This window comes from Notamacropus eugenii, chromosome 2 (assembly GCF_028372415.1).
Source record: "Notamacropus eugenii isolate mMacEug1 chromosome 2, mMacEug1.pri_v2, whole genome shotgun sequence".
Classification (NCBI taxonomy): domain Eukaryota; kingdom Metazoa; phylum Chordata; class Mammalia; order Diprotodontia; family Macropodidae; genus Notamacropus; species Notamacropus eugenii.
This window is the reverse complement of record NC_092873.1, coordinates 100,961,214-100,980,909: the sequence shown is the minus strand read 5'-3', so window position 1 is coordinate 100,980,909 and position 19,696 is coordinate 100,961,214. Positions and strand designations below refer to the sequence as shown.

Sequence of the window (19,696 nt, the reverse complement as noted above, 5' to 3'; positions counted from 1 at the left end):
ACTCTACACACTATGAAGCCTCTGAGAGTGACAAGGAAACTGCATCTCTTCCCATCTACCTTTTACAGGCGAGAACCACTTCTTAGGGAGAACCCACCCTCCTTAGATGCTGAATATAATGATGTGGAATAGTCTTTATACCTGTTTTTGAGAAATGCAGATTTGAACAGAACTGAGAGGACCAGACACTCCAGAGCTGGTTTTCTAAGCTGTTTACACATTTCATGAGCTTGATAACCTGCAGAGGATCAGAAAACAGAGAATGGAGCCTCATTCCATCTGACCCTTGATCTCTAAGATTCCTTCAAAACTATCCCAAGCATCAATACCCAGGTGGATGGACAGGTCAAGATGGCCAAGGCAAAGTTTGCTATAGGCCAGAGCCTGCATGAGCTGAGCTGTGACCAGCAGGCCCTCTCTGGAAACAGTGCACTGAGTACTCTTCTGGATGGCGATCAATTCATATCGCAGCCACTCCTCCTTGTAGCCCATGCTTTGGGAAAACTGGGAGAAGTCCACATAGGCTGAGATAATCTGAGGGATAACAAACGAAGGGATAAAGTGTTTTTGCCCTCAAAACACCAGTCTTCTTGCTTGTAGAAGCCATCATGATGGGACAGAAATAACATTAGATTTAGAGCCCAACAATTACCTGTGTAACCACAGACAGGTCACTTTACCTTCATGAATACCAGTTTCCTCATATGTAACAAAGTAATACTAATACTTCTGCTTATCCCACACAGTATTACAGTAAAGCAACATTATGTAAATGTGAATTATTATAGAACACTGAAATTTGGAGTTAGAAAGTCTGAGTTTGAATTCTGCCTCACTTTTTCTAGTTGGGTGAATATGGGCTTCAGTTTCCTCATTTGTGAAACTGGGACCTCACATGAATGTTGTGAGGAAACAGGAAGAGCAGTTCCCTTTTGTTTGCCTGGAATTCAAGGTATCTCTACCACCCTGTAGACACAACACATCACAACAATCGCATTTGTCTATTGCATTTCAAGTTATCACTCAAGCCAAGCAATTTTGTCTTCTACCCCATTCACAACTTGCTCCTTCTCACTTCTATGTATTTAAACAGGTCATTTTCCTTAATTACTCTTCACTGATCCCTGATATTTTGCTTCAAAATTTGTCAAACCTTACCTTCTCTAATGAGACTATGCAACTTACAGCTGACTCACTACTCTGTTACCCTTCATGATAAACTTCAAAACACTGCACTGCAACAAAACCTGAATGAATTAAACAGAGCGCCTGAACCTGATCACTGCAATCTGTGTTATTTCCTAATTGCTGTTTCTTCTATTATGTTCTAGAGTTCTAAAGAGATGAAGAGGTTACTCAGAACTTCCACTCCCTTCAGCAGAGCCCAGAATAAGGGTCTATATACAGATTATTTCTCCAAGGGATTGCCTGACTCCTTAAAACCAATTAAGTTTCTGGGCTTATCCAGCTGATCCTAGAAAAGACTATCCCCTGACTATTCCCAAGTGCCATACTCATATGAACTTAAAGAAAAAAGGCCAAATTTGGTGTATCACTTTTTTGTTGCTCTCTAGGTTTAAGCAGAAACTCCACACAAAATTAACTATACTGAGCTGAGCTGAGGACACCAGGGAGATACAGATACAGATACAAACACCAGGAGCCTTCAGAGAATGGTCTCATTAGGGATCTCCCTTTCTAGCTTCTCAATTCAATAAGCCTAGGTGAAGGGTGAAGGAGGAACCCACCTGAGTTTGGCTCACAAACTCTTCAGCTGAATTCTTCTGCATAAAGGCAGCAAGCCAGGAAAACCTGCTGCTGCTGGCTGTGGTTTCTAAGCTGTAGAGCTGCCAAAGTAAGGAGAGGCAGCGCACTCGCTGCTGCAGGACTGCCAACTTTTTCTCACTGTTGGGGGGTGGGGGTCGTTGGCACCCCCTCCACCAGAAGAAATGTAAGTCCACTCAGCAAGGGGCAATCTCCAGAACCAACAAACCTAGAAGAGGCCCAGGCTTCCCACTGCTCCCAACCCTCCACTCAGTTTGAAATTAACCCTCCTAACAAATAGAGTGTTCAAAGAGAAGGCTTTTTAAAAGGCATAATCTTTGAATTGCTATTATTCTGATTAAATGTATTTTTCATTCACACTTGGGTCTAGATGCTCATTAATTATGGAGTTACAATTTAATGGTATCCTTTGCCCCCAAAACTCAGTGAACACATCTCAAGATGGTGCAACTCCATATTCTACTAAGGGAAAATGAATTTTTATTTTACTTCAACAGTGAACTAGCTGGAAAATGAAGTATAATCACTTGGGTGAGCAGGTTCAATGCTGGCATCTTTCCAATCCTAGAAATGCTCAAAGCCCTGAACTGGATTAGTTGGAGATGCCTCATGGCTCCAGAAGGAATTAGGGATATTGGGCCCCACGATCTCACTTGGTACTGCAATTTAGAGGGACCTGCCTCTGGGAGGAAGAATGCCAGTACTTTTCAAGGAAGGACTGGAAGATCGCCCCCAACCAAGTTCGGGGAAAGTTCCTTTTCAGCAGTTGGAGAGCTTGCCTAGCCAGCTTCTTGGCCAAAGTGATCTGTCCCATATTGAAACACACCTGGAAAACAGAAGATATAATAGGGGCATGAAAAGAAGGGGCATATGAAGTCTGCATTCAATGAATTACAATGAATCTTTTGTTTTTAACTGGGGATATGATTAGGGCCAATGGAAAACTGGAGACAAGAGCCACATTCATGAGCAGTCTCCAAGTGTATCTCTAAGCAAAGGGGCAGAGCAAGTATAAGAGAAACCCAATAACGTACTCTACATTCTCCTCTCCTACACTTTTAGCAGGAGGGTACAGATTAAGGTCTAGACTAGAATATACTATCAAGGCCCAAGACAAGTGGTCATTTAGGTGGTGGCTGGATGAAAAATAGTTTACGGCCCCCAGAACACCTGGAAGAGATTTGGAATCATCAAGTTCTATACTCACCTTTCTAGTGATTGCCACTTCCAGAGATAATGACATGAAGGAGATTGTGGGGGGAGGAGCGAACTGAAGGGGGTAATGTTGGTGGATAAAACAACTGAAAAGTGGGAAGGTTATTTTAGGTTGTCTGAAAGATAGATGCTCCATAAGGTCACCTAGATCTCCTAAGAAAGTTGGGAAGTTAATGTGACTACAGAATAATGGTGGGAGAGGGGAACTACATGGAAATAACCGTCTGAAAATACGCATAATCATGATTTAAAGTCCTCTTTATTTTATTCCAAATAGCAATTGAAGGGAACAGGACCACAGATAACCCAGCAATGGTAGACAATTCAAAAACAATTTCCCTTTAGTTTTCAAATATACTGCATATATAAGATTTACTTACCCTCATTAGGTCTTACAAGGCTAAGTTAACCTAAAAATAAATTTGTGTTCCCCAACTGACAAATGGAAAATGGTAACACAGAAATGGACTGAGTGGCTATGAAAAGTCACATCAGAACTTAAACAGTACCATGTATATACTTCCATATAACTACGAGCTGACAGTATATGAGAATTAAAGTAAAGATGCTTCAGAGGTTGATACACCTAGAGATAGTTCCTAAAAGAAGTAGGCTTCATAGAAATGATGAGAACTTCTCAGAGAAGTCTCCTCTACTCTCACCTCTGCCCGAAGACTGCAAAAAGTAGCTTCCTCGAACTGACTGATCTTCAGCTTAGGTTTCTTTAAGAATGAAAATGCTGAGGACTGTCCCAGCAGGCTGGTTGCTTTCTTCAAGTAAAAAAATGCCTTCAAGCCAGGAAGATGAGATCAGGATAAGAGAATAAAACGGGGATTGTCAGGTTTATGGTTAAAGTAAAAATATGGTAAATGTTAAAATTAGAATTGAAATTAAAACTAGGCTTAGTTTAGAGTTAAAATAATAGAGTCTTTGACCTATTACTCCACACATTTATTCTATCAAGTCCTAAAGGAAAAGCTAACTTTTGGGACAGCCTTAATATGTTACATTAACTCCTACTAATTATTCACTAGCCTCTCTAATTCTCTGTTTGTTCCTTTTCCAGCTTCTCTCTCTCTCTCTCTCTCTCTCTCTCTCTCTCTCACCTTCACATTTTTCTCTTCATCTTCCAGTTGGAAGTTTAAAAAAAAAAAAGAATTTCATTCAAATTTCCCAAAGTGAAGGGACATGAAAAGAGAGACCAGTAGGAATAAGGCAGAATTTTCTCACCATGTAATTGTCTGACATATACAAAGAAGCAGCTGCAGCCTCTAGCAAGTAGTAGAAAGCACGGGCATTATCTTCAATTATTATACAATGTTGTGTCAGAGGTGAAAGAAATAATTCCAGGATGGCCCCACACTGACAGGGATCCATATTCAGCACTTCCTTCTTATTGCTGGCCTGGGCTTTCATTCTGCTCACATGCTCCAGAAACTCCTGCTCTGTTCTATTTGGAAAAAGGGCAACTTTCATTAATTCAGTAACAATTACTGAATGTCTGCTGCATACAGAAAACCATTCTAGGCACTGGGAACACACAGTTTATACAAAACAAATTTGAATCACAGAATCATGAAGTGCTAGAGGTGAAATGACCTCAAAAATCATTTGACAGATGAGGAAACTTAGATGAATAGAAATGGAGTGACTTACCTGACATCACACAGCAAATTAATGGAAAAGTCAAAACTAGAACAAAGGTCTCCGGACCTCTAGTCCAGTAATCTTTCCAATAAACAACCATGATTTTCTCAACACCATGACTTGCTCACTACCTTGACTTCCTCTTTCTAGGGGTGTAGTAGTACCAACTTTTTCATAAGGTATTTCTCTAATAACCCAATGCATCTTCCAAACTACTGACACTACCTCTGCCTTTTACTATAATGCACTTACATAATTTGGTAATGACCTAATTCTTTTAATTACCTATCTTCTCTACCACTGATATTGAGGGACAGGAATTAGGGATGTTATTTAGTATCAATTAACTAATATTCTTTGATAAGGCACTGATAATGAGAAATTTCAAAAAAGAAAGAAAAAGTCTCACTCTAAAGGAACTTAATCTCTTTGGAGAGTTAAGATATGTGTATGTGTGTGTGAAGAGCTACACAAAAATATATTAGATGTTGTAAGGGTACATGCCAAATGGATACTGAGAAGTCTACTAAGGTATGGGAAGGCTTCAGAGAAGACATAAGAATTGAGGTGAGGGTTGAATAACTGGTAGAATTTGGGTCATCAGACAGCATGGAGGAAGGCATTCCAGACAGAGACACTGGTATGAGCAAAAGCAGACATATGAATGAGCACTTCTCATGCATGTAGACAATATTGAACACCACTAATGTGACTGGAACTCAGCGCATTTTGGGTAGTACTTGAATACAAGGTTGGATAGTTAAACGAAGTATTACAGATTACAGAGGACTCTGAATGCTAAGCAAAGGAATTTAAATTGGATAAGGTGTATAATATAGAAACAGCTAGCTAATTCTTGGGAAGTACAAATTCTTTTTAAAATCAGCATGAGCCAAACATAATTGGTGAAACAAATGTATGTCATCAAAAATGCATTCCAAATCCAATATACTTACGGAACATTTTAAGGTTTCAAAGTACTCTCCCCCACTACCTTGTGAAGCATAGAATGCAAGTATTATTATCTCCCATAGTATAGACCAGGAAAAGGGCTGAAAATGATAAAGTGAGTTGCCAAAGATGATGAGGTCAGTGTCAGAGCCAGGATTCAAACTCGGGTCTAGTGCTCTTTTCACTACATCACACCACTTCTCAATTTATATGGAGCTATTAATTGATATTTATTTAGCTATTAATTTTTATATTTAATTTGTATTTAATTTTTTGATGACCCGGTCCTATGTATTATCTGGGCTGACGACCCCCTCTCACTTAGGACAGAATATCAGTCTGATACCCTCCCACTAATTTTAAAATTTTCCTTGTTAATTTCATTACACTCCATCACTCTGGTCTACCTGAGATGATCTTGATTCCTGAAACTTTTCTTATCGAATTGAAAACTCTCTGCGGAGAAAAAATATAGTTAATTGTAGCAATATTTGAGTTCCCCCAGACATTCAAGCATGTCTGAACTGTCGTTCCCAATATAAACTGAAATGCAAATAAACACTAATACTACTACAAGCAATATAAAATTAGGTAAATACACAAAGAAACAAACAAAAAATTTGCATTAATATGTGTATGTGTAGGTATATATGGATGAAAAGCTTTAGTTTATGTACTGGTTTCAGATCATCCAGTCTATGGCTGCCTTACAGTAGTACAGATAATTAAGAGCTGTCGAGATTAGATCTGTAACCAGATCTGAATAGCTATTTGATCCTCACTACTCAAGACACAAGACAAAGGAAATTATCAAAGGAACAACAGAGCCTAGGTTTCCAAAAGCTGTTATGACTAGTAACCTCTATGGCTTTTGTCTATTTGGGCTTGACTAAGTCTCGCCCTCTGAGACTGATGACATAGGTATTACTGTCTCTTCACCAGTCAGAATAGATAAGTCTGAAAATGGCACCAACGGAAGAGATTTTATCGGATTGTGTGAAGGTAATGCAGTTGGGAAGAAAATTCCTATCCACTCTTAGCCTCAACAGGAAGGGTAGGAGAATAGTTCCATTTACTTGAAGTAGATCAGCAGGGATTCAGGTTAAATAAGAGAATAAACCTTCTGATACTGAAGAATGTTCCTATCATTGAGTGAGATAGCTGAGGGAGGCCACTGAATCCCCTTCCTAAAGATCTCCAAAGGATGGCATTCCACGTCTGAGCTTGAGGAGAGCCTATACTTCCTAGAAAAGGGCAGGAATAAGATGACCTCAGGAAGACTGAGCTAATATAGAGAGTCTGTGACTCTATGTAAAAACCTACATGAGTTCCACGGGAGCTAGAGGAGTTCCTCAGAAAACAAGAACATTTCTTTCTCATTTAGCCTTTCCACTGCCTAAAATACTTCTATCTATAGATATTCAGGTAACCTTTGCTTTAGATATTTTCCTGTACTTAAACAGAATTTTTACAAATTGAATATCATTTTCACACTGACAATTTCAGAGCTACTCTAACTTAAATTTCTGATTGTTCTTCAATAGTGAGTGGCTTCTAAGTCAAGTCAATTTAATAAACTATATATGTTTTTCTATTTTTCCCTATTTCTCTGTCAAGTTGCTAAGGATCTATAAAGCACTAGAATGTATTTGGGGGAAAGAAATCTTTTGCTTGAGGTTTTCAGTGGAGTAGCTAGTATTTGGAAATTATATCTCTGTCATTTGCATTTTTATGTATTTATCTGAACCTCCTGAAAGCTTGTGGAAGACATGACTAGTCTCCTTAATATCACACATCCCAATATGTGGTATTACATGGAATGAGTATTCAATCAATGTGATGGACTCATTTTCACTTAGACTGCTGTTCTATCACCTTAGGGAGAATGTAAGGAAAATACCTTGGCTTAGGGCCTGTGAAGGTTTCACTGAGTATGTTCCTGCTGAAAAGGTCTTCATTATTTCTTCAGCACCACTTGAGTGTGCAACTGTCCAATCTAAAATAGAAATGGAGAGGTGGCTTTGCCGTCAGTACCCATAGCAGAAGTCAGGACACCAGATTCAGGACAGAGAAATGGAGCCTGCCAAGAAAAAAATGACGATAAAAACCTTTTGTGATATCAAGCCAGAAATCAGTGTTTCCAAGCATGGCAACTGTAGTTGCCTCTCATTTTAACTCTTTACTTATCCCACAATTCATTCCATAATTCCTCCTCCATCATATCTGTTGTTAATCTCTAAAGGGAAAAAAAAATGGTTTCTCTCACTTGGTACTTCCTTTCCATCCTTTTTCTCTTCCTTCATTATTTGATTAGTCTTTTGAAAAAGAGAAGCACAAACATAATACCCACAAGGTGTCAGGGAGATGTTACCAGGATACGTCCTCTCTGTCACACCATGATTACCTTGGACAGAGGGCTTCTGCAACTTGGTCTCCTCTCTGAGCTGAGAGCTGCTACTCTGAGCCCTGAAAAACCAGGATGTTGCAAAGGAGCTTTGGACAGGACCAATGGCAAAACGGTGGAAGGGGACAAAGTCCCCTCCACTGCAGCTCTCACATCGGCAGGCCCAATCCTGGAGGAATCTTGCACACTGAAGGTGCAAGGTTGCTTGCTTCTCCTTGGGCCACAGCTCCCATGCTGCTTCTTGAAGGAGAGGTACTCCAAATTGTAGCACTGCTAATGGAAGAGAGGACAGCTCCTCTTGCATTCTGACAGCAGTAGTTGGATTTGAATCTGCAATAGAAAAGATCAAAGTAATACTCTTTAAAGCACCTGTTCTCTACACTATAGAAAGCTCTCCATTAAATACATGGAAGTTTATGCAGGATCTTAGGATTTAGAGCTGGAAGGAGAAAGAACCTTTTAAATCATTGGGTCTACCCACTTTATTTTAGATGAGGAATCAAGGTGAAATGTATTGCTCAACGACATGTAGATTGAAAACAGCACAGCTTGTATTTAAACTCCCATTTTCTGACTCCAAATGACTGAGTTTGAACTCCTACTCAGTTTTTTAAAGAGCCACTCAAATGCATCCTCAACGATCCTGGTCAACAACAACCACCTTTCTTCCTCTAATATCTCTTAACACTTTTGCTTTACACCTGTCTTAAAAAAAAAAACTTCACCTTGTATTTTATTATCTGTGTATGTGTTTCTTCCTCTCACTAGGATGTAAAGTCCATGAGGCCATTTAAAAACGTCTTATTTCACCTTTGTAACTCCTCTACCCAAGCCTAGCTACGTTTTGTACGTTATGTGTGCTTCATGAATATTTAACTGAAAAGAGTCAAAGGACTGAACAATAGTAGCAAGGTCAATGCAAGCAGTATAGAATCCAGAAGCATTTTTTTTTACTTTGAAATAAAAGCTCCCCAACAACATCTGGATTTGAAGAGCACAAAATACCAACTAGGCTCACTGAAATGATTCTTGCTGGGCTTGCAGCCCCCTGCTCAGTCCAGCGTTCTGTCCATTCAAACATGCTCCTCTTTTATTCACAGCAAATCTGTTCAACTGCTCACTGACATCCCTCCTCTAGAGGGAGGGTCAATAAAACTAGAAATTTTGCATTTATCTCAAAGTGATGCTGCCTATTCCTCGCAAAAAGGAGGAAACAGGAAAAAGCAGAAAGAGAACACATTAGTGATAAACTCCAAAGAACTTCTTAGGAAGTAGGGTCATGAAGTAGAAAGTGCATGAGGCCTGAAGGCAAGAAACTTGGCTAGCATGCATATGAGTTGTGTGACCTTGGGTAGGTCACTCATTTTCACAAACCACAGTTTCTACACATCACTACTTGCTCACAAGCTTTGTAAAACAAAGGGCTATACACATGGGAGTGATATTATTTGACTTTCTACATCATTATACTTTATCCATATTAATACATTTTACATTTTGGTAGGAAGAAATGACATATACACAGGAAATATAATATAAAATAATTCTTAAATGTTTAATAGAGGAGCCCACAAAATGTTACAAGACATTAAAGGAAGGCTGTTGTTGATAGGGATCACTAAACCATTCCTGGAGGACACACTGCGTTGATTTTAATTCAAGAGGCAAAAAGGGGTAGCAAGGGCATTCTAAGAATGGCACACATCAGGAACAACTTAAATCTGATTAAATATTAGTTTGGCTTCTAGGACACCCTACTTAATATGCTTAATTGGTTTTTCAGAAATATGACATTAGCTAAATAATACTGCCAAGCACACCTGCCAAAAAGACTATTTTATGAAGAACTTGCATGGTTGCCAGAAGAAATGATACAAGGACACTTTCAAGGTCTCTCTCAAGAACTCTGGATTTGACTGTGCAACATGGGAGACACTAGCACAGGACCACTCAGCATAGCGTGCCCACATCAGAAAGGGTGCTGTGCTCTTTGAGCAAAGCAGAATTGAGACAGCACAAAGTAAATACAGGATGCACAAATTTGAGCTATCCACCCCAAATATTCACATGGACTACCTGTGCCCAACCTGTGGTAGAGCATTTCAAGCTCGTATTGATCTGATCAGCAACAGTCAGACACAGTGAAATTTCACTTTATCATGGTGATGTCATTTTGGTCCTCTTCAAAGACAAAGGACAACAACCAACCATCAAGTGGGGTGGGCCTATGAATGTTTTCTTGCCTGCATTCATGTCTCTTTCACTTTTTTTTCTGTCTTCTCTTTGAACACCTTTATAGACTGATGTCTCCTTCTTTAATATTTCCATGAAATTCCCAGATTAAGACTTTGCCCTCCCAGGTCATTATAGGAACCCTTATTTGAAACCATTTCCAAGACTAAGTATCAAGCAGTGGCCTATGCTCACCTAATTCTCCCCTCTGCTTTTCTGCTTGGGTTATCAGTGAGATTGAATAGGGAGTCAGAGTTGACCCAAGTGTAGTCTCTTCACTTCTGTTGACCAAGCAAAGCACCTGTGACTCCATAAGAGACCTTAACACATGTTGCATCTTCTTCTTGGTCCATCCAGGCAGGAGGTGCTGCAAAAGGTCTATGGGAAACCTATGTCCAATGATGGCTGCATACTTGACCAACATTTGTTGTGCAGGGCTTAGCCCATCCAGTTGGATTACTGCTATTTCTATAGAAAAAGAAATCGATAATAACACATTTAGCTGGTTTCATTACTTATTTCTCTCAGAAGTAAGATTCTTCTCTCAGCTCAGTGAAGGAAAAAAGAAAGTGAAGACAAAAGATTTTAAATGGCCTGCCTTTGGTCACACAGAAAGCTAATGATGGACAAAGACATCTGAAACCAATATAATTGGGATCTACAGAGGGCTCACCTTTTAACAAAGATGGAAGAAAGAGTGTATTCAGATTCACATCCTCCCTGACAGTACAGATGTAAAGCTCCTCTTCAGAGCTGGTGGTGGGGGAAACCTTATACATTGCTGATTTGGTGGCATTGGCTATGGAGATGACCGACAGAAAATATCATTGCTCAGTAATTTGGATTCCAAATCAAAAGCTACAAGAAGACAGAGTGAATCTAAGTGAAAATTAACTAGCTTCACTTTCCCTGTCCTTACTTGCTAATAATAACAATCTATATCTTTGCCAAACACAATGACTTTTTATGGCTCCCCCTGCTAGTTCCTTATTCTTTTGCCTCCAAACCTTTGGTTGTCATTCATTCATACATACATATACACACACATGCAAATATATGCACACATACACATGTACACATATGATAATATACATATGTACCATATGTATTATATGTATGTGTGAATACATGTATTTGTGTATAATATACACACACATATAAATGAACAGCCTCCTTTCTGTTCACCTTATTATATCCCTCCATTTCTTTGCATCATAGTTTTAATAAGTATTCCTTTATTTATTTAACCCAAACTCTGAACTTGCAAAATATGTCACCTTTGATGTTAGTTCCTTGCTTTAATTACGTACTGCCAATAGTTGTTTTTTTTTTTATTTTGTTTACGTATGTTGTACCCACTGATGTCTGGCCAAACAAGTTATTGCTATTAGGTGCTGCCATCAGATGAATTTCAAAATACCTTCATGGAGGGCACTGTTAAAAGGGCAGGGAAGAAACAGCCTATCATTCTATGAAAGAAACCCTAATTATCAGTAAGAAAAAGTATCTGCCCCATAAGGCAGGTGTGGTGGAATGGTCTCCTCCTGGGAAAGACATTACAGCAGGTTAGGCATGTCAAGAACCTGTAGCAGGTAAATAAGCTTACTGGTAAGCATCTCCCATTTGCTATCCTCCTCCTCCTCTTTCTGTAGGACATGAAAGAGCAGCACCTCCCAGGAAAGGAGGTTCTGGCACAGGAGCTCACAGTAGAGGGGTACACCAAAGCTCCTGTGGAGAAAGTAGCTGCAAAAACAGAAATATAGGGGACTGACTAAAAACGACCATGTGAAAGGGACTTAAGGCTAGTTCACAGTTAGATGCTAATCTTCCTTTGTTAGATTCACATCTATATAATCAGCACTGAAAAAGAAAAGTAATTGCAAAGAGGACATAATATAGTAGATAATTTATAAGAAATAATTTCTTTTTTTAGCTTTGCAATGCATATGACTTTCTAAAGGTTTAAAGGGTTATATATAATGGTAAGCAATATTATGAGATTGATTTTCCTAATTTTGTCTGCCTTATATTATTAATAAAGTAGTAATCCCTAAGAAGGGGTCTTGGGGACAGCGCGGGAAGCTGGTCTAGTTACAGACAACTCACAAAGGGATCCCATACATCTATCAAAAGTTGATTATATATATTTAAGCTTTTCTATAGATAATCCATGGTGGTTTCCTTGTGATCCAGGTACTAACTTGTCATTAAATCCACTACCATTAACAGTATCCTTCCCATTCCCTGTGTAAGGGAAACCTGGACCTACTCCCTTATATTATAGTGTTGGCCACTCACATCTGCAGCTCTCGGGGGATGCTCACCACCCCCAGATCCTGACACACCATCTCCAGCAATGAGGGAGGTTCGAGTACTGGCAGAGTCACGTAGGCAGCTTGGGGGCTTCGTATGAAAATCTGTGCCAAATTACATAGGGCAGGTGTGGACGATAGGGTCATCACCATGACAACAGGAACACTGGAGAGCAATGTCACCAAAAACTCCCAAGAGGCCGTGTCTATGTACTGGGCCTCATCAATGAGGAAAATCAGTGTTTCTTCCTTCACTGCCTTAAAACAACAGTAAAGAAAGAACAAAGATTTCTAAATTAAATATAAAAGCTCCAAATTTCTAAGCCTATTGGGAATTTCATACTATTAACTTATTTGAGAACCACTATTTTTAAAGTTGGGAAAGTGAACAGATTCATTTATCCATCCATGACCTGAGGGGCTTAAGGCCAGTTCAGCACAGGGCAAGTCTCTTAGAAATGTATTCTATGTCCAGTTAATATTTAACTTTTATTTTACAAGAACTGTGACTTAACTGGTATAGGAATTCCTGGTGAGCACATCAGCAATTGCTTTGCAAATTATAGTCTTAGAGAACTGTCTGGGGAAACTGGGCACTGAGAAATTAAATAGTTAGGCCCAAGGTTACAAAGCCAATACATGACAATAGTAGGACTTGAAACCAGGTCTTCCTGACTCTAAAGTCAGTTTTTTACTTCTTCTGACTGCTCCCATATTTACTTGCTAAGAAAATTTTTGGAACAGAAAATACTCTAAGTTATTATCTTCTGAGTTGCAAATGTAATTCAAATGTAAAAAAAAAAAATGTCTAAGATATCCAAAAAAAAAAAAACCTGGAAAGATGTTGTCAATAGATAGCACAAATGTTTTGAAAACATTTCTTGATCTACCAAAAACTTAGTTTGCCCAAGGCATAGTCCCACATATACCTGCTGCTTGGGTAACCACATTCGGTGGACATGCAAAAAAGATCTTTTGCAAATAGAACACTTGCCATATAGATTACCTAACAACTCTCAATTTTCTGCAATAATGGAAGCGGAACACAATTGTGTGGATAAATCAAAATAGGAGGTAGCACCAAAACAACATTTCTTTGTCTCTGTTTTCATACTCATACTTCTAAAACACAGGAATCTGAATAGAAAAAAAAATAACTGCAAAGAATTGCTCTAATTTGCTGAACCTTATATAGAATTTAATTTAAATATTTATTTTCTATTAGCACTCAGACCAAAGTTGTTCAAAAGGAAAATTAAATTGAACAATCTAGAGAACTAATTCAAACTGGAAAACCTGTGGAAAGGCAATCACCAATTTTTAAAGTTTTACTGATGTCTTTTGCTTTGTACAATCATTTCCTGACATACTTTCCCTTTGTCCTTTCCCTGTATCACCAACAGTCTTCACCTTTCAAACAAGTCTTATTGTGAAATGCTTGTTAAAATGTTTGGAACTGGGAATACTTTCTCCTATTGATACAATGTTAAAAATGAACATTTTGTTCCCAGACTAATCCACAAGATATTTAATTCACATTAAACATATGCAATGAAAGGAGCTTAGAAAACAGTGCTGCTCTATTAATCGCTAGTCATTGAACAAAAATCCATAATAAAACTGACTGATTATATTCCCTGCTCACCTGTGTCTCATAAAATTCCTAGCTTCCTTCTCACCATAACCCAGGTGACATCTTCTACATGAAACTCTTCCTGTTATTAAAATTCTTTTTCTTTAAATTATTTTATACATATTTATTTGTGATTATGTTGTATCCTCCTAGTAATGTGTGCTACAAACAATGACTATAATATTTTTGCCTTTGAAGCCACAAGGACATTAGGGACATTTTGGGGGCATACAAAAAAACAACAATGTGTTGGGAATGAATACCACATCTCAGAATGGGGCAAATAACACTCTTAGTAGGTAAAGTGGCTGTCTCTTTTAAGTTTCCTGTCTTTCTACTTCCCATTCCTTTGTGGCAGGTGAAGTAATGAGGTGTTTTAGTTTTCAAGCATATTTTGAGTTCCTGTAGGGCTCCTGTTTACATTTAAAATTAATATTATAGACAGCAACTTCAACAGAGGAAGTAGGCAAAGTAGGTGATAACAAAGTAGGTGATAACGTGAGAAAGTGAAAGTGTTCTTTATCATGATTAAGTTGAAATGTGGATAAATATGGACAGAATTCTTTGCATATGACAAACATACCCACCTCCTGGAGCAACTGGATGAAACAGACTTTAACTTTCTTCTGTCTGTCTAGATCATCCATGTGGGAAACTATGAAGGACAAGGGAAACTGGCCAGAAAAATAATTCAAGAATTACTATTTTTAAAGCACCTCTCCAATCAATAACACTCAAACAGGGAGACTACTCAAAGGAAACCAGCAGTTGAGGAATATTCAGTTCTGATAAGCAAAGGACAGGAGAAAGGGAATTCCTTTATAGAGTACACAGTATTTTACAGTTGGAAAGGTATAAATGATCACCTAGTATGGCCTCCCTCAGTCTAAAGGTGAGGAAACTAGAGTCAAAACAACTTCAACTGACTTGTCCAAGATCACACAGGATTTACATAGCAAAGCTAGGGTTGAAACCAACCTTCTGATTCCAAATCCAATGTTCTCTCTACCACTTTGAGAAATATGCAAGTTTTAGATTTGTAAGACCATTCCTAACAGAAGAGAGCACTGCATACTCAAGATTGTGGAATATTCCTGAAGTGTACAGCCCAGGGCCCAGTTGGGTAGTTCCAGAGTTCTGGGATTGGATTTGGATATCAGAGTGCTCAGGGGAAAAAAAAAACAAAAAACTACTGGCATTTCCTGGCACAGGCTTCTGAGTAATGTGAAGAAGCTAAGATGGATTTCTTCCTCTACATCTTTAGTACAAAGTAGTGCCCCAGGCTGACTGGCCAACCCTGTGATGAATAATTAGTAGTATCCATGATATAGCAATTCCTACGAATGAAGTGCAAGACAGGCTTGCACAGATAAAGTCAGGGCAGGAAAAGAAATGAGTTTCTAGACTAAGGAATTGTACTTCTGAATAAGGCTGCTAATAGGTCAGGGTTGAGACAAAATCATGAAAGGAGCAATGCTTTAAAACCACTATGGTTTAAGAAGACTAGATTAGGAGGCAAAGTCCAAAGGATATTGGAGGATAACTTGATCCCAAATCCTATCGTTAATAAGAACCGACATCAGCCAATCAACCAATTTAAACAAGAAAAGTCACTGCCTCCATCACCTTCACAAAGAACAGCTCATTGAAAATGCAGTGAAGTGGTTCTTCTACTACCCCACAAAGGTGGCTACGGAGGAGCCGTTGACGATCATGAGGTGGACACAAGTCAATCTCAAAGAAGATAGCCATAAGTGTCTGGATGGCATAGAAGCACTGTCCAGCATCTGTTTTCTTCAGCTCCATTGCCAAAACCCTGTTGACATAGTAGTTCACCACTGAGTTCCATATTACAGAAAAAAGTCATTCAGTAAACTGCTCAGGATCTGAGCTTGGAGTATATTATGTGTGTGTTTGAGACAGAGTGAGAGCAAGGAAGAAAAGGAAGGGAAAGGGCAAGAGAAGATAGAAGAGAAACAGTCATCACCTGTGCCCCTCTTTCTGAGCCAGGTAGTCTATTTCTGCTAACAGCTGACTTTTCCCATAGCCCTTTGCACCTTCATATAGAACTGCTTGTCCTTCCTTCTGCTGCACACATTTCTGCAATGCCATCTGAAAGGCTTCTAGTTCTTTTTCGCGGCCTGAAAGAAACAGAGCCCTTACCATTTCTGCCTTGTACAAAAAATGCTCACTTAACATTTAATGTTATGACTTGGAGAATGGCGTCTTAGGATGGCTTTATAATGGTCCCTGGAAAGCCCAATGAGGACTTTAAAATGCAAGCTATTTTTAATTTATCTGCTCCAAACTTAACATGTATTAGGATATATGGTAGTTTGAGGGGTTACTCTCAAACAGGGGTTCTTAACATTTTTGCTTCATGGACCTCTGTGGCAGTCTGGAGAAACTCATAGATCCCTTCTTGGAATGTTTTTAAATACACAAAATAAAATACATAGGCTTACATACATAGAAAACCAATTATACTGAAACAGAATTCTCAAAATATATTTTTTTAAAAGTTCATGGATCAGAAGGCAGAGCCAAGATGGTGGAGTAAAAGCAGGGACTCGCTCGAGTTCTCCCCCAAACTCCTCCAAATACCTTTAAAAAATGACTCTAAGCAAACTCTAGAGCAACAGAACCCACAAAAAGACAGAGTCAAATTAATTTCCAGCCCAAGACAATTTGGAAGGTTGGCTGGAAAGGTCTGCTGCACCATGTTGAAAGTCCAGCACAGCCCATGCCAGCACAGCTCAGGCCCCAGCAAACCAGGAGCAGACTTTGGGAGTGAATGAATCAACTGTGGCAGCAGCTGTTTCTAGAGTTCTCAGCCCACAGATGGTAAGGGGGTCCAACAACTGGTCAGAAGGAGATTACAGGGGTCTGTTTGCTAACACTAAGGACTATTACTTTGCCTATACTTGGACCCAGGCCACAGTGCAGAGTGGCAGTCACAGGGTGAGGAGGGGCACTAGCATAGCAGAGCTTACAGCTACAGTAGAGAGTGTTTGTAGTTGTTCACAGACCACAGCACAGGCCAGGAGACTAGTAAACACCTCTCCTTACATCACACAATTGCACAAAATCCCTGAAGCTTGGGACAGTGCACCCTCCACCTTGGAAGCAGAATGTTACTTAAACAAAGCGTTAAAAATCAAGTAATGGGCTGGGGAAATGAGCAAACAACAACAACAAAAAACCTCTGACTACAGAAAGTTACTATAGTATAGTTACTAGTGACAAGGAAGATTAAAACACACACTCAGAAGAAAACAAAGTCAAAGCTCCTACATCCAAAGCCTCCAAGAAAAATAGGAATTGGTCTCAGGCCATGGAAGATCTCAGAAAGGATTCTGAAAATAAAGCAACAGAAATAGTAGAAAAATTGAGAAGAGAAATGAGAGTAATGCAAGAAAATCACAAAAAAAAGTCAACAGCTTGCTAAAGGAGAGACAAAAAAATACTGAAGGAAATAACATCATAAAAAACAGACTAGGCCATATGGAAAAGGGGGTTGAAAAGCTCACTTAAGAAAATAATTCCTAAAAAATTAAAATGGAACAAATGGAAGCTGATGACTTTGTGTGAAATCAAGAAACAACAAAACAAATCAATAAAACAAAAGAATCAAAAAATAGAAGACAATATGAAATATCTCACTGAAAAAACAACTGAGATGGAAAACAGATCCAGGAGAGATAATTTTAAAATTATTAGACTACCTGAAAGTCACGATCAATAAAAGAGCCCAGACATCCAAGAAATCATCAAGAAAACTGCCCTGATATTCTAGAACTAGAGGGTAAAATAGAAATTGAAAGAATTCATCGATCACCTCCTGAGATTTCAAAATAAAAAATGTCAGGAATATTATAGCCAAATTCCAGAGTTCCCAGGTACAGGAGAAAATATTACAAGCAGTCAAAAAGAAAAGTCAGGATAACACAAGATTTAGCAGCTTTTCTATTAAAGGATCAGAGGGCTTAGAATATGATACCCTGGAGGGCAAAAGAGCTAGGATTACAACCAAGAATCACCTACCCAGCAAAACTGAGCATAATCCTTTAGGGGAAAAAATGGACCTTCAATGAGATAGAGGACTTTCAAGTATTCTTGATGAAAAGACCAGAGTTGAATAGAAAACTTAACTTTCAAATACAAGAATCAAGAAAAACATATAAAGGTAAACAGGAAAGGGAAATAATTAGGGACTTAATAAAGTTAAACTATATACATTCCTACATGGGAAAATGATATTTGTAACTCATAAAAACTCTCTCATAATTAGGATGGTTAGAAGCATATGTAGACAGAGGTCACAGGTATGAATTGAACATGAAGGGATGATACCTAAAAAATAAAATTGAGGGATGAGAGAGGAATGTACTGAGAGCAAGAGAAAGAGAGAGGTAGAACGGGGTAAATCATGTCACATAAAAGAGGCAATAGAAAGCTTTTACAGTGGAGGGCAAGAGGGGGAGGGGGAGTAAGTGAACCTTACTCAGATTGGCTCAAAAAGGGAACAACATATACACTCAATTGGGTATAGAAATCTATCTTACCCTGCAGAGCAAGGGGATAGGAGATGGGGGTGGATGTGACAGAAGGGAAGGCAGAGGGGGTAGTTAGAAGCAAAACACTTTTGAGGAGGGACAGGGTTAAAGAAGAGAGAGAATAGAATAAACAAGGGAGAGGGAGAAACAGGATAGAGGGAAATACAGTTAGCAATAGTAATTGTGAAAAAATTTGAAGCAAGTTTCTCTGATAAAGGCCTCATTTCTCAAACATATAAAGAACTGAGTCAAATTTATAAAAATAAAAGCCATTCCCAAATATATAAATGATCAAAAGATATGATCAGTTTTCAGATGAAGTAATCAAAGCTATCTACAGCCATACCAAAAAATGCTCTAACTTACCACTGATTGGAGAAATGCAAATTAAAACAATTCTGAGGTACTATCTCATACTTATTAGACTAGCTAGTATGATAGAAAAGGTAAATGACAAATGTTGGAGGGGATGTGGAGAAAACGAAACATTAATGTACTGTTGGTGCAGTTGTGAACTAATTAAACCATTCTGTACAGCAATTTGGAACTATACCCAAAGGGCTATAAAACCATTCATACCCCTACACCCTTTGACCTCGCAATACCACTACTAGGTCTGCATCCCAAAAGAGATAAAAAAAACAAAAGGAAAAGGACCTATATGTACAAAAAATATTTATAACAGCTCTTTTCTAGGTGGCAAAAAATTGGAAATTGAGGGGATGCCATCAATTGGGGAATGACTGAACAAACTGTGGTATGTGATTATGGTGGTATATTATTGTACTATAAGAAATGATGAGCTCAGAAAAACCTAGAAAGACTTATATGAGCTGATGCAAAGTTAGATGTACTATATACACAGTAACAGCAATATTGTAACTTGATCAGCTATGAATGATTTAGCTATTCTCCGCAATACAATCCAAGACAACTCTGAAGGACTTATGATGAAATATGC

General features: G+C 38.7%; 1 protein-coding gene across 1 annotated transcript in view; it reads right to left on the bottom strand.

Moving 5' to 3' along the window:
• Positions 1 to 19,696, bottom strand: part of LOC140526093 (adenylate cyclase type 10-like) — a 46,326-nt gene that overhangs the window by 3,282 nt on the left and 23,348 nt on the right. Inside the window, 16 exon segments of the mRNA XM_072642031.1 lie at positions 142 to 238; positions 330 to 534; positions 1,749 to 1,935; positions 2,439 to 2,611; positions 3,663 to 3,788; positions 4,231 to 4,450; positions 6,006 to 6,054; positions 7,499 to 7,594; positions 8,003 to 8,332; positions 10,430 to 10,702; positions 10,908 to 11,033; positions 11,841 to 11,977; positions 12,533 to 12,804; positions 14,767 to 14,853; positions 15,806 to 15,995; positions 16,167 to 16,320. Coding sequence (XP_072498132.1) covers positions 142 to 238; positions 330 to 534; positions 1,749 to 1,935; positions 2,439 to 2,611; positions 3,663 to 3,788; positions 4,231 to 4,450; positions 6,006 to 6,054; positions 7,499 to 7,594; positions 8,003 to 8,332; positions 10,430 to 10,702; positions 10,908 to 11,033; positions 11,841 to 11,977; positions 12,533 to 12,804; positions 14,767 to 14,853; positions 15,806 to 15,995; positions 16,167 to 16,320 — 2,722 coding nt within the window.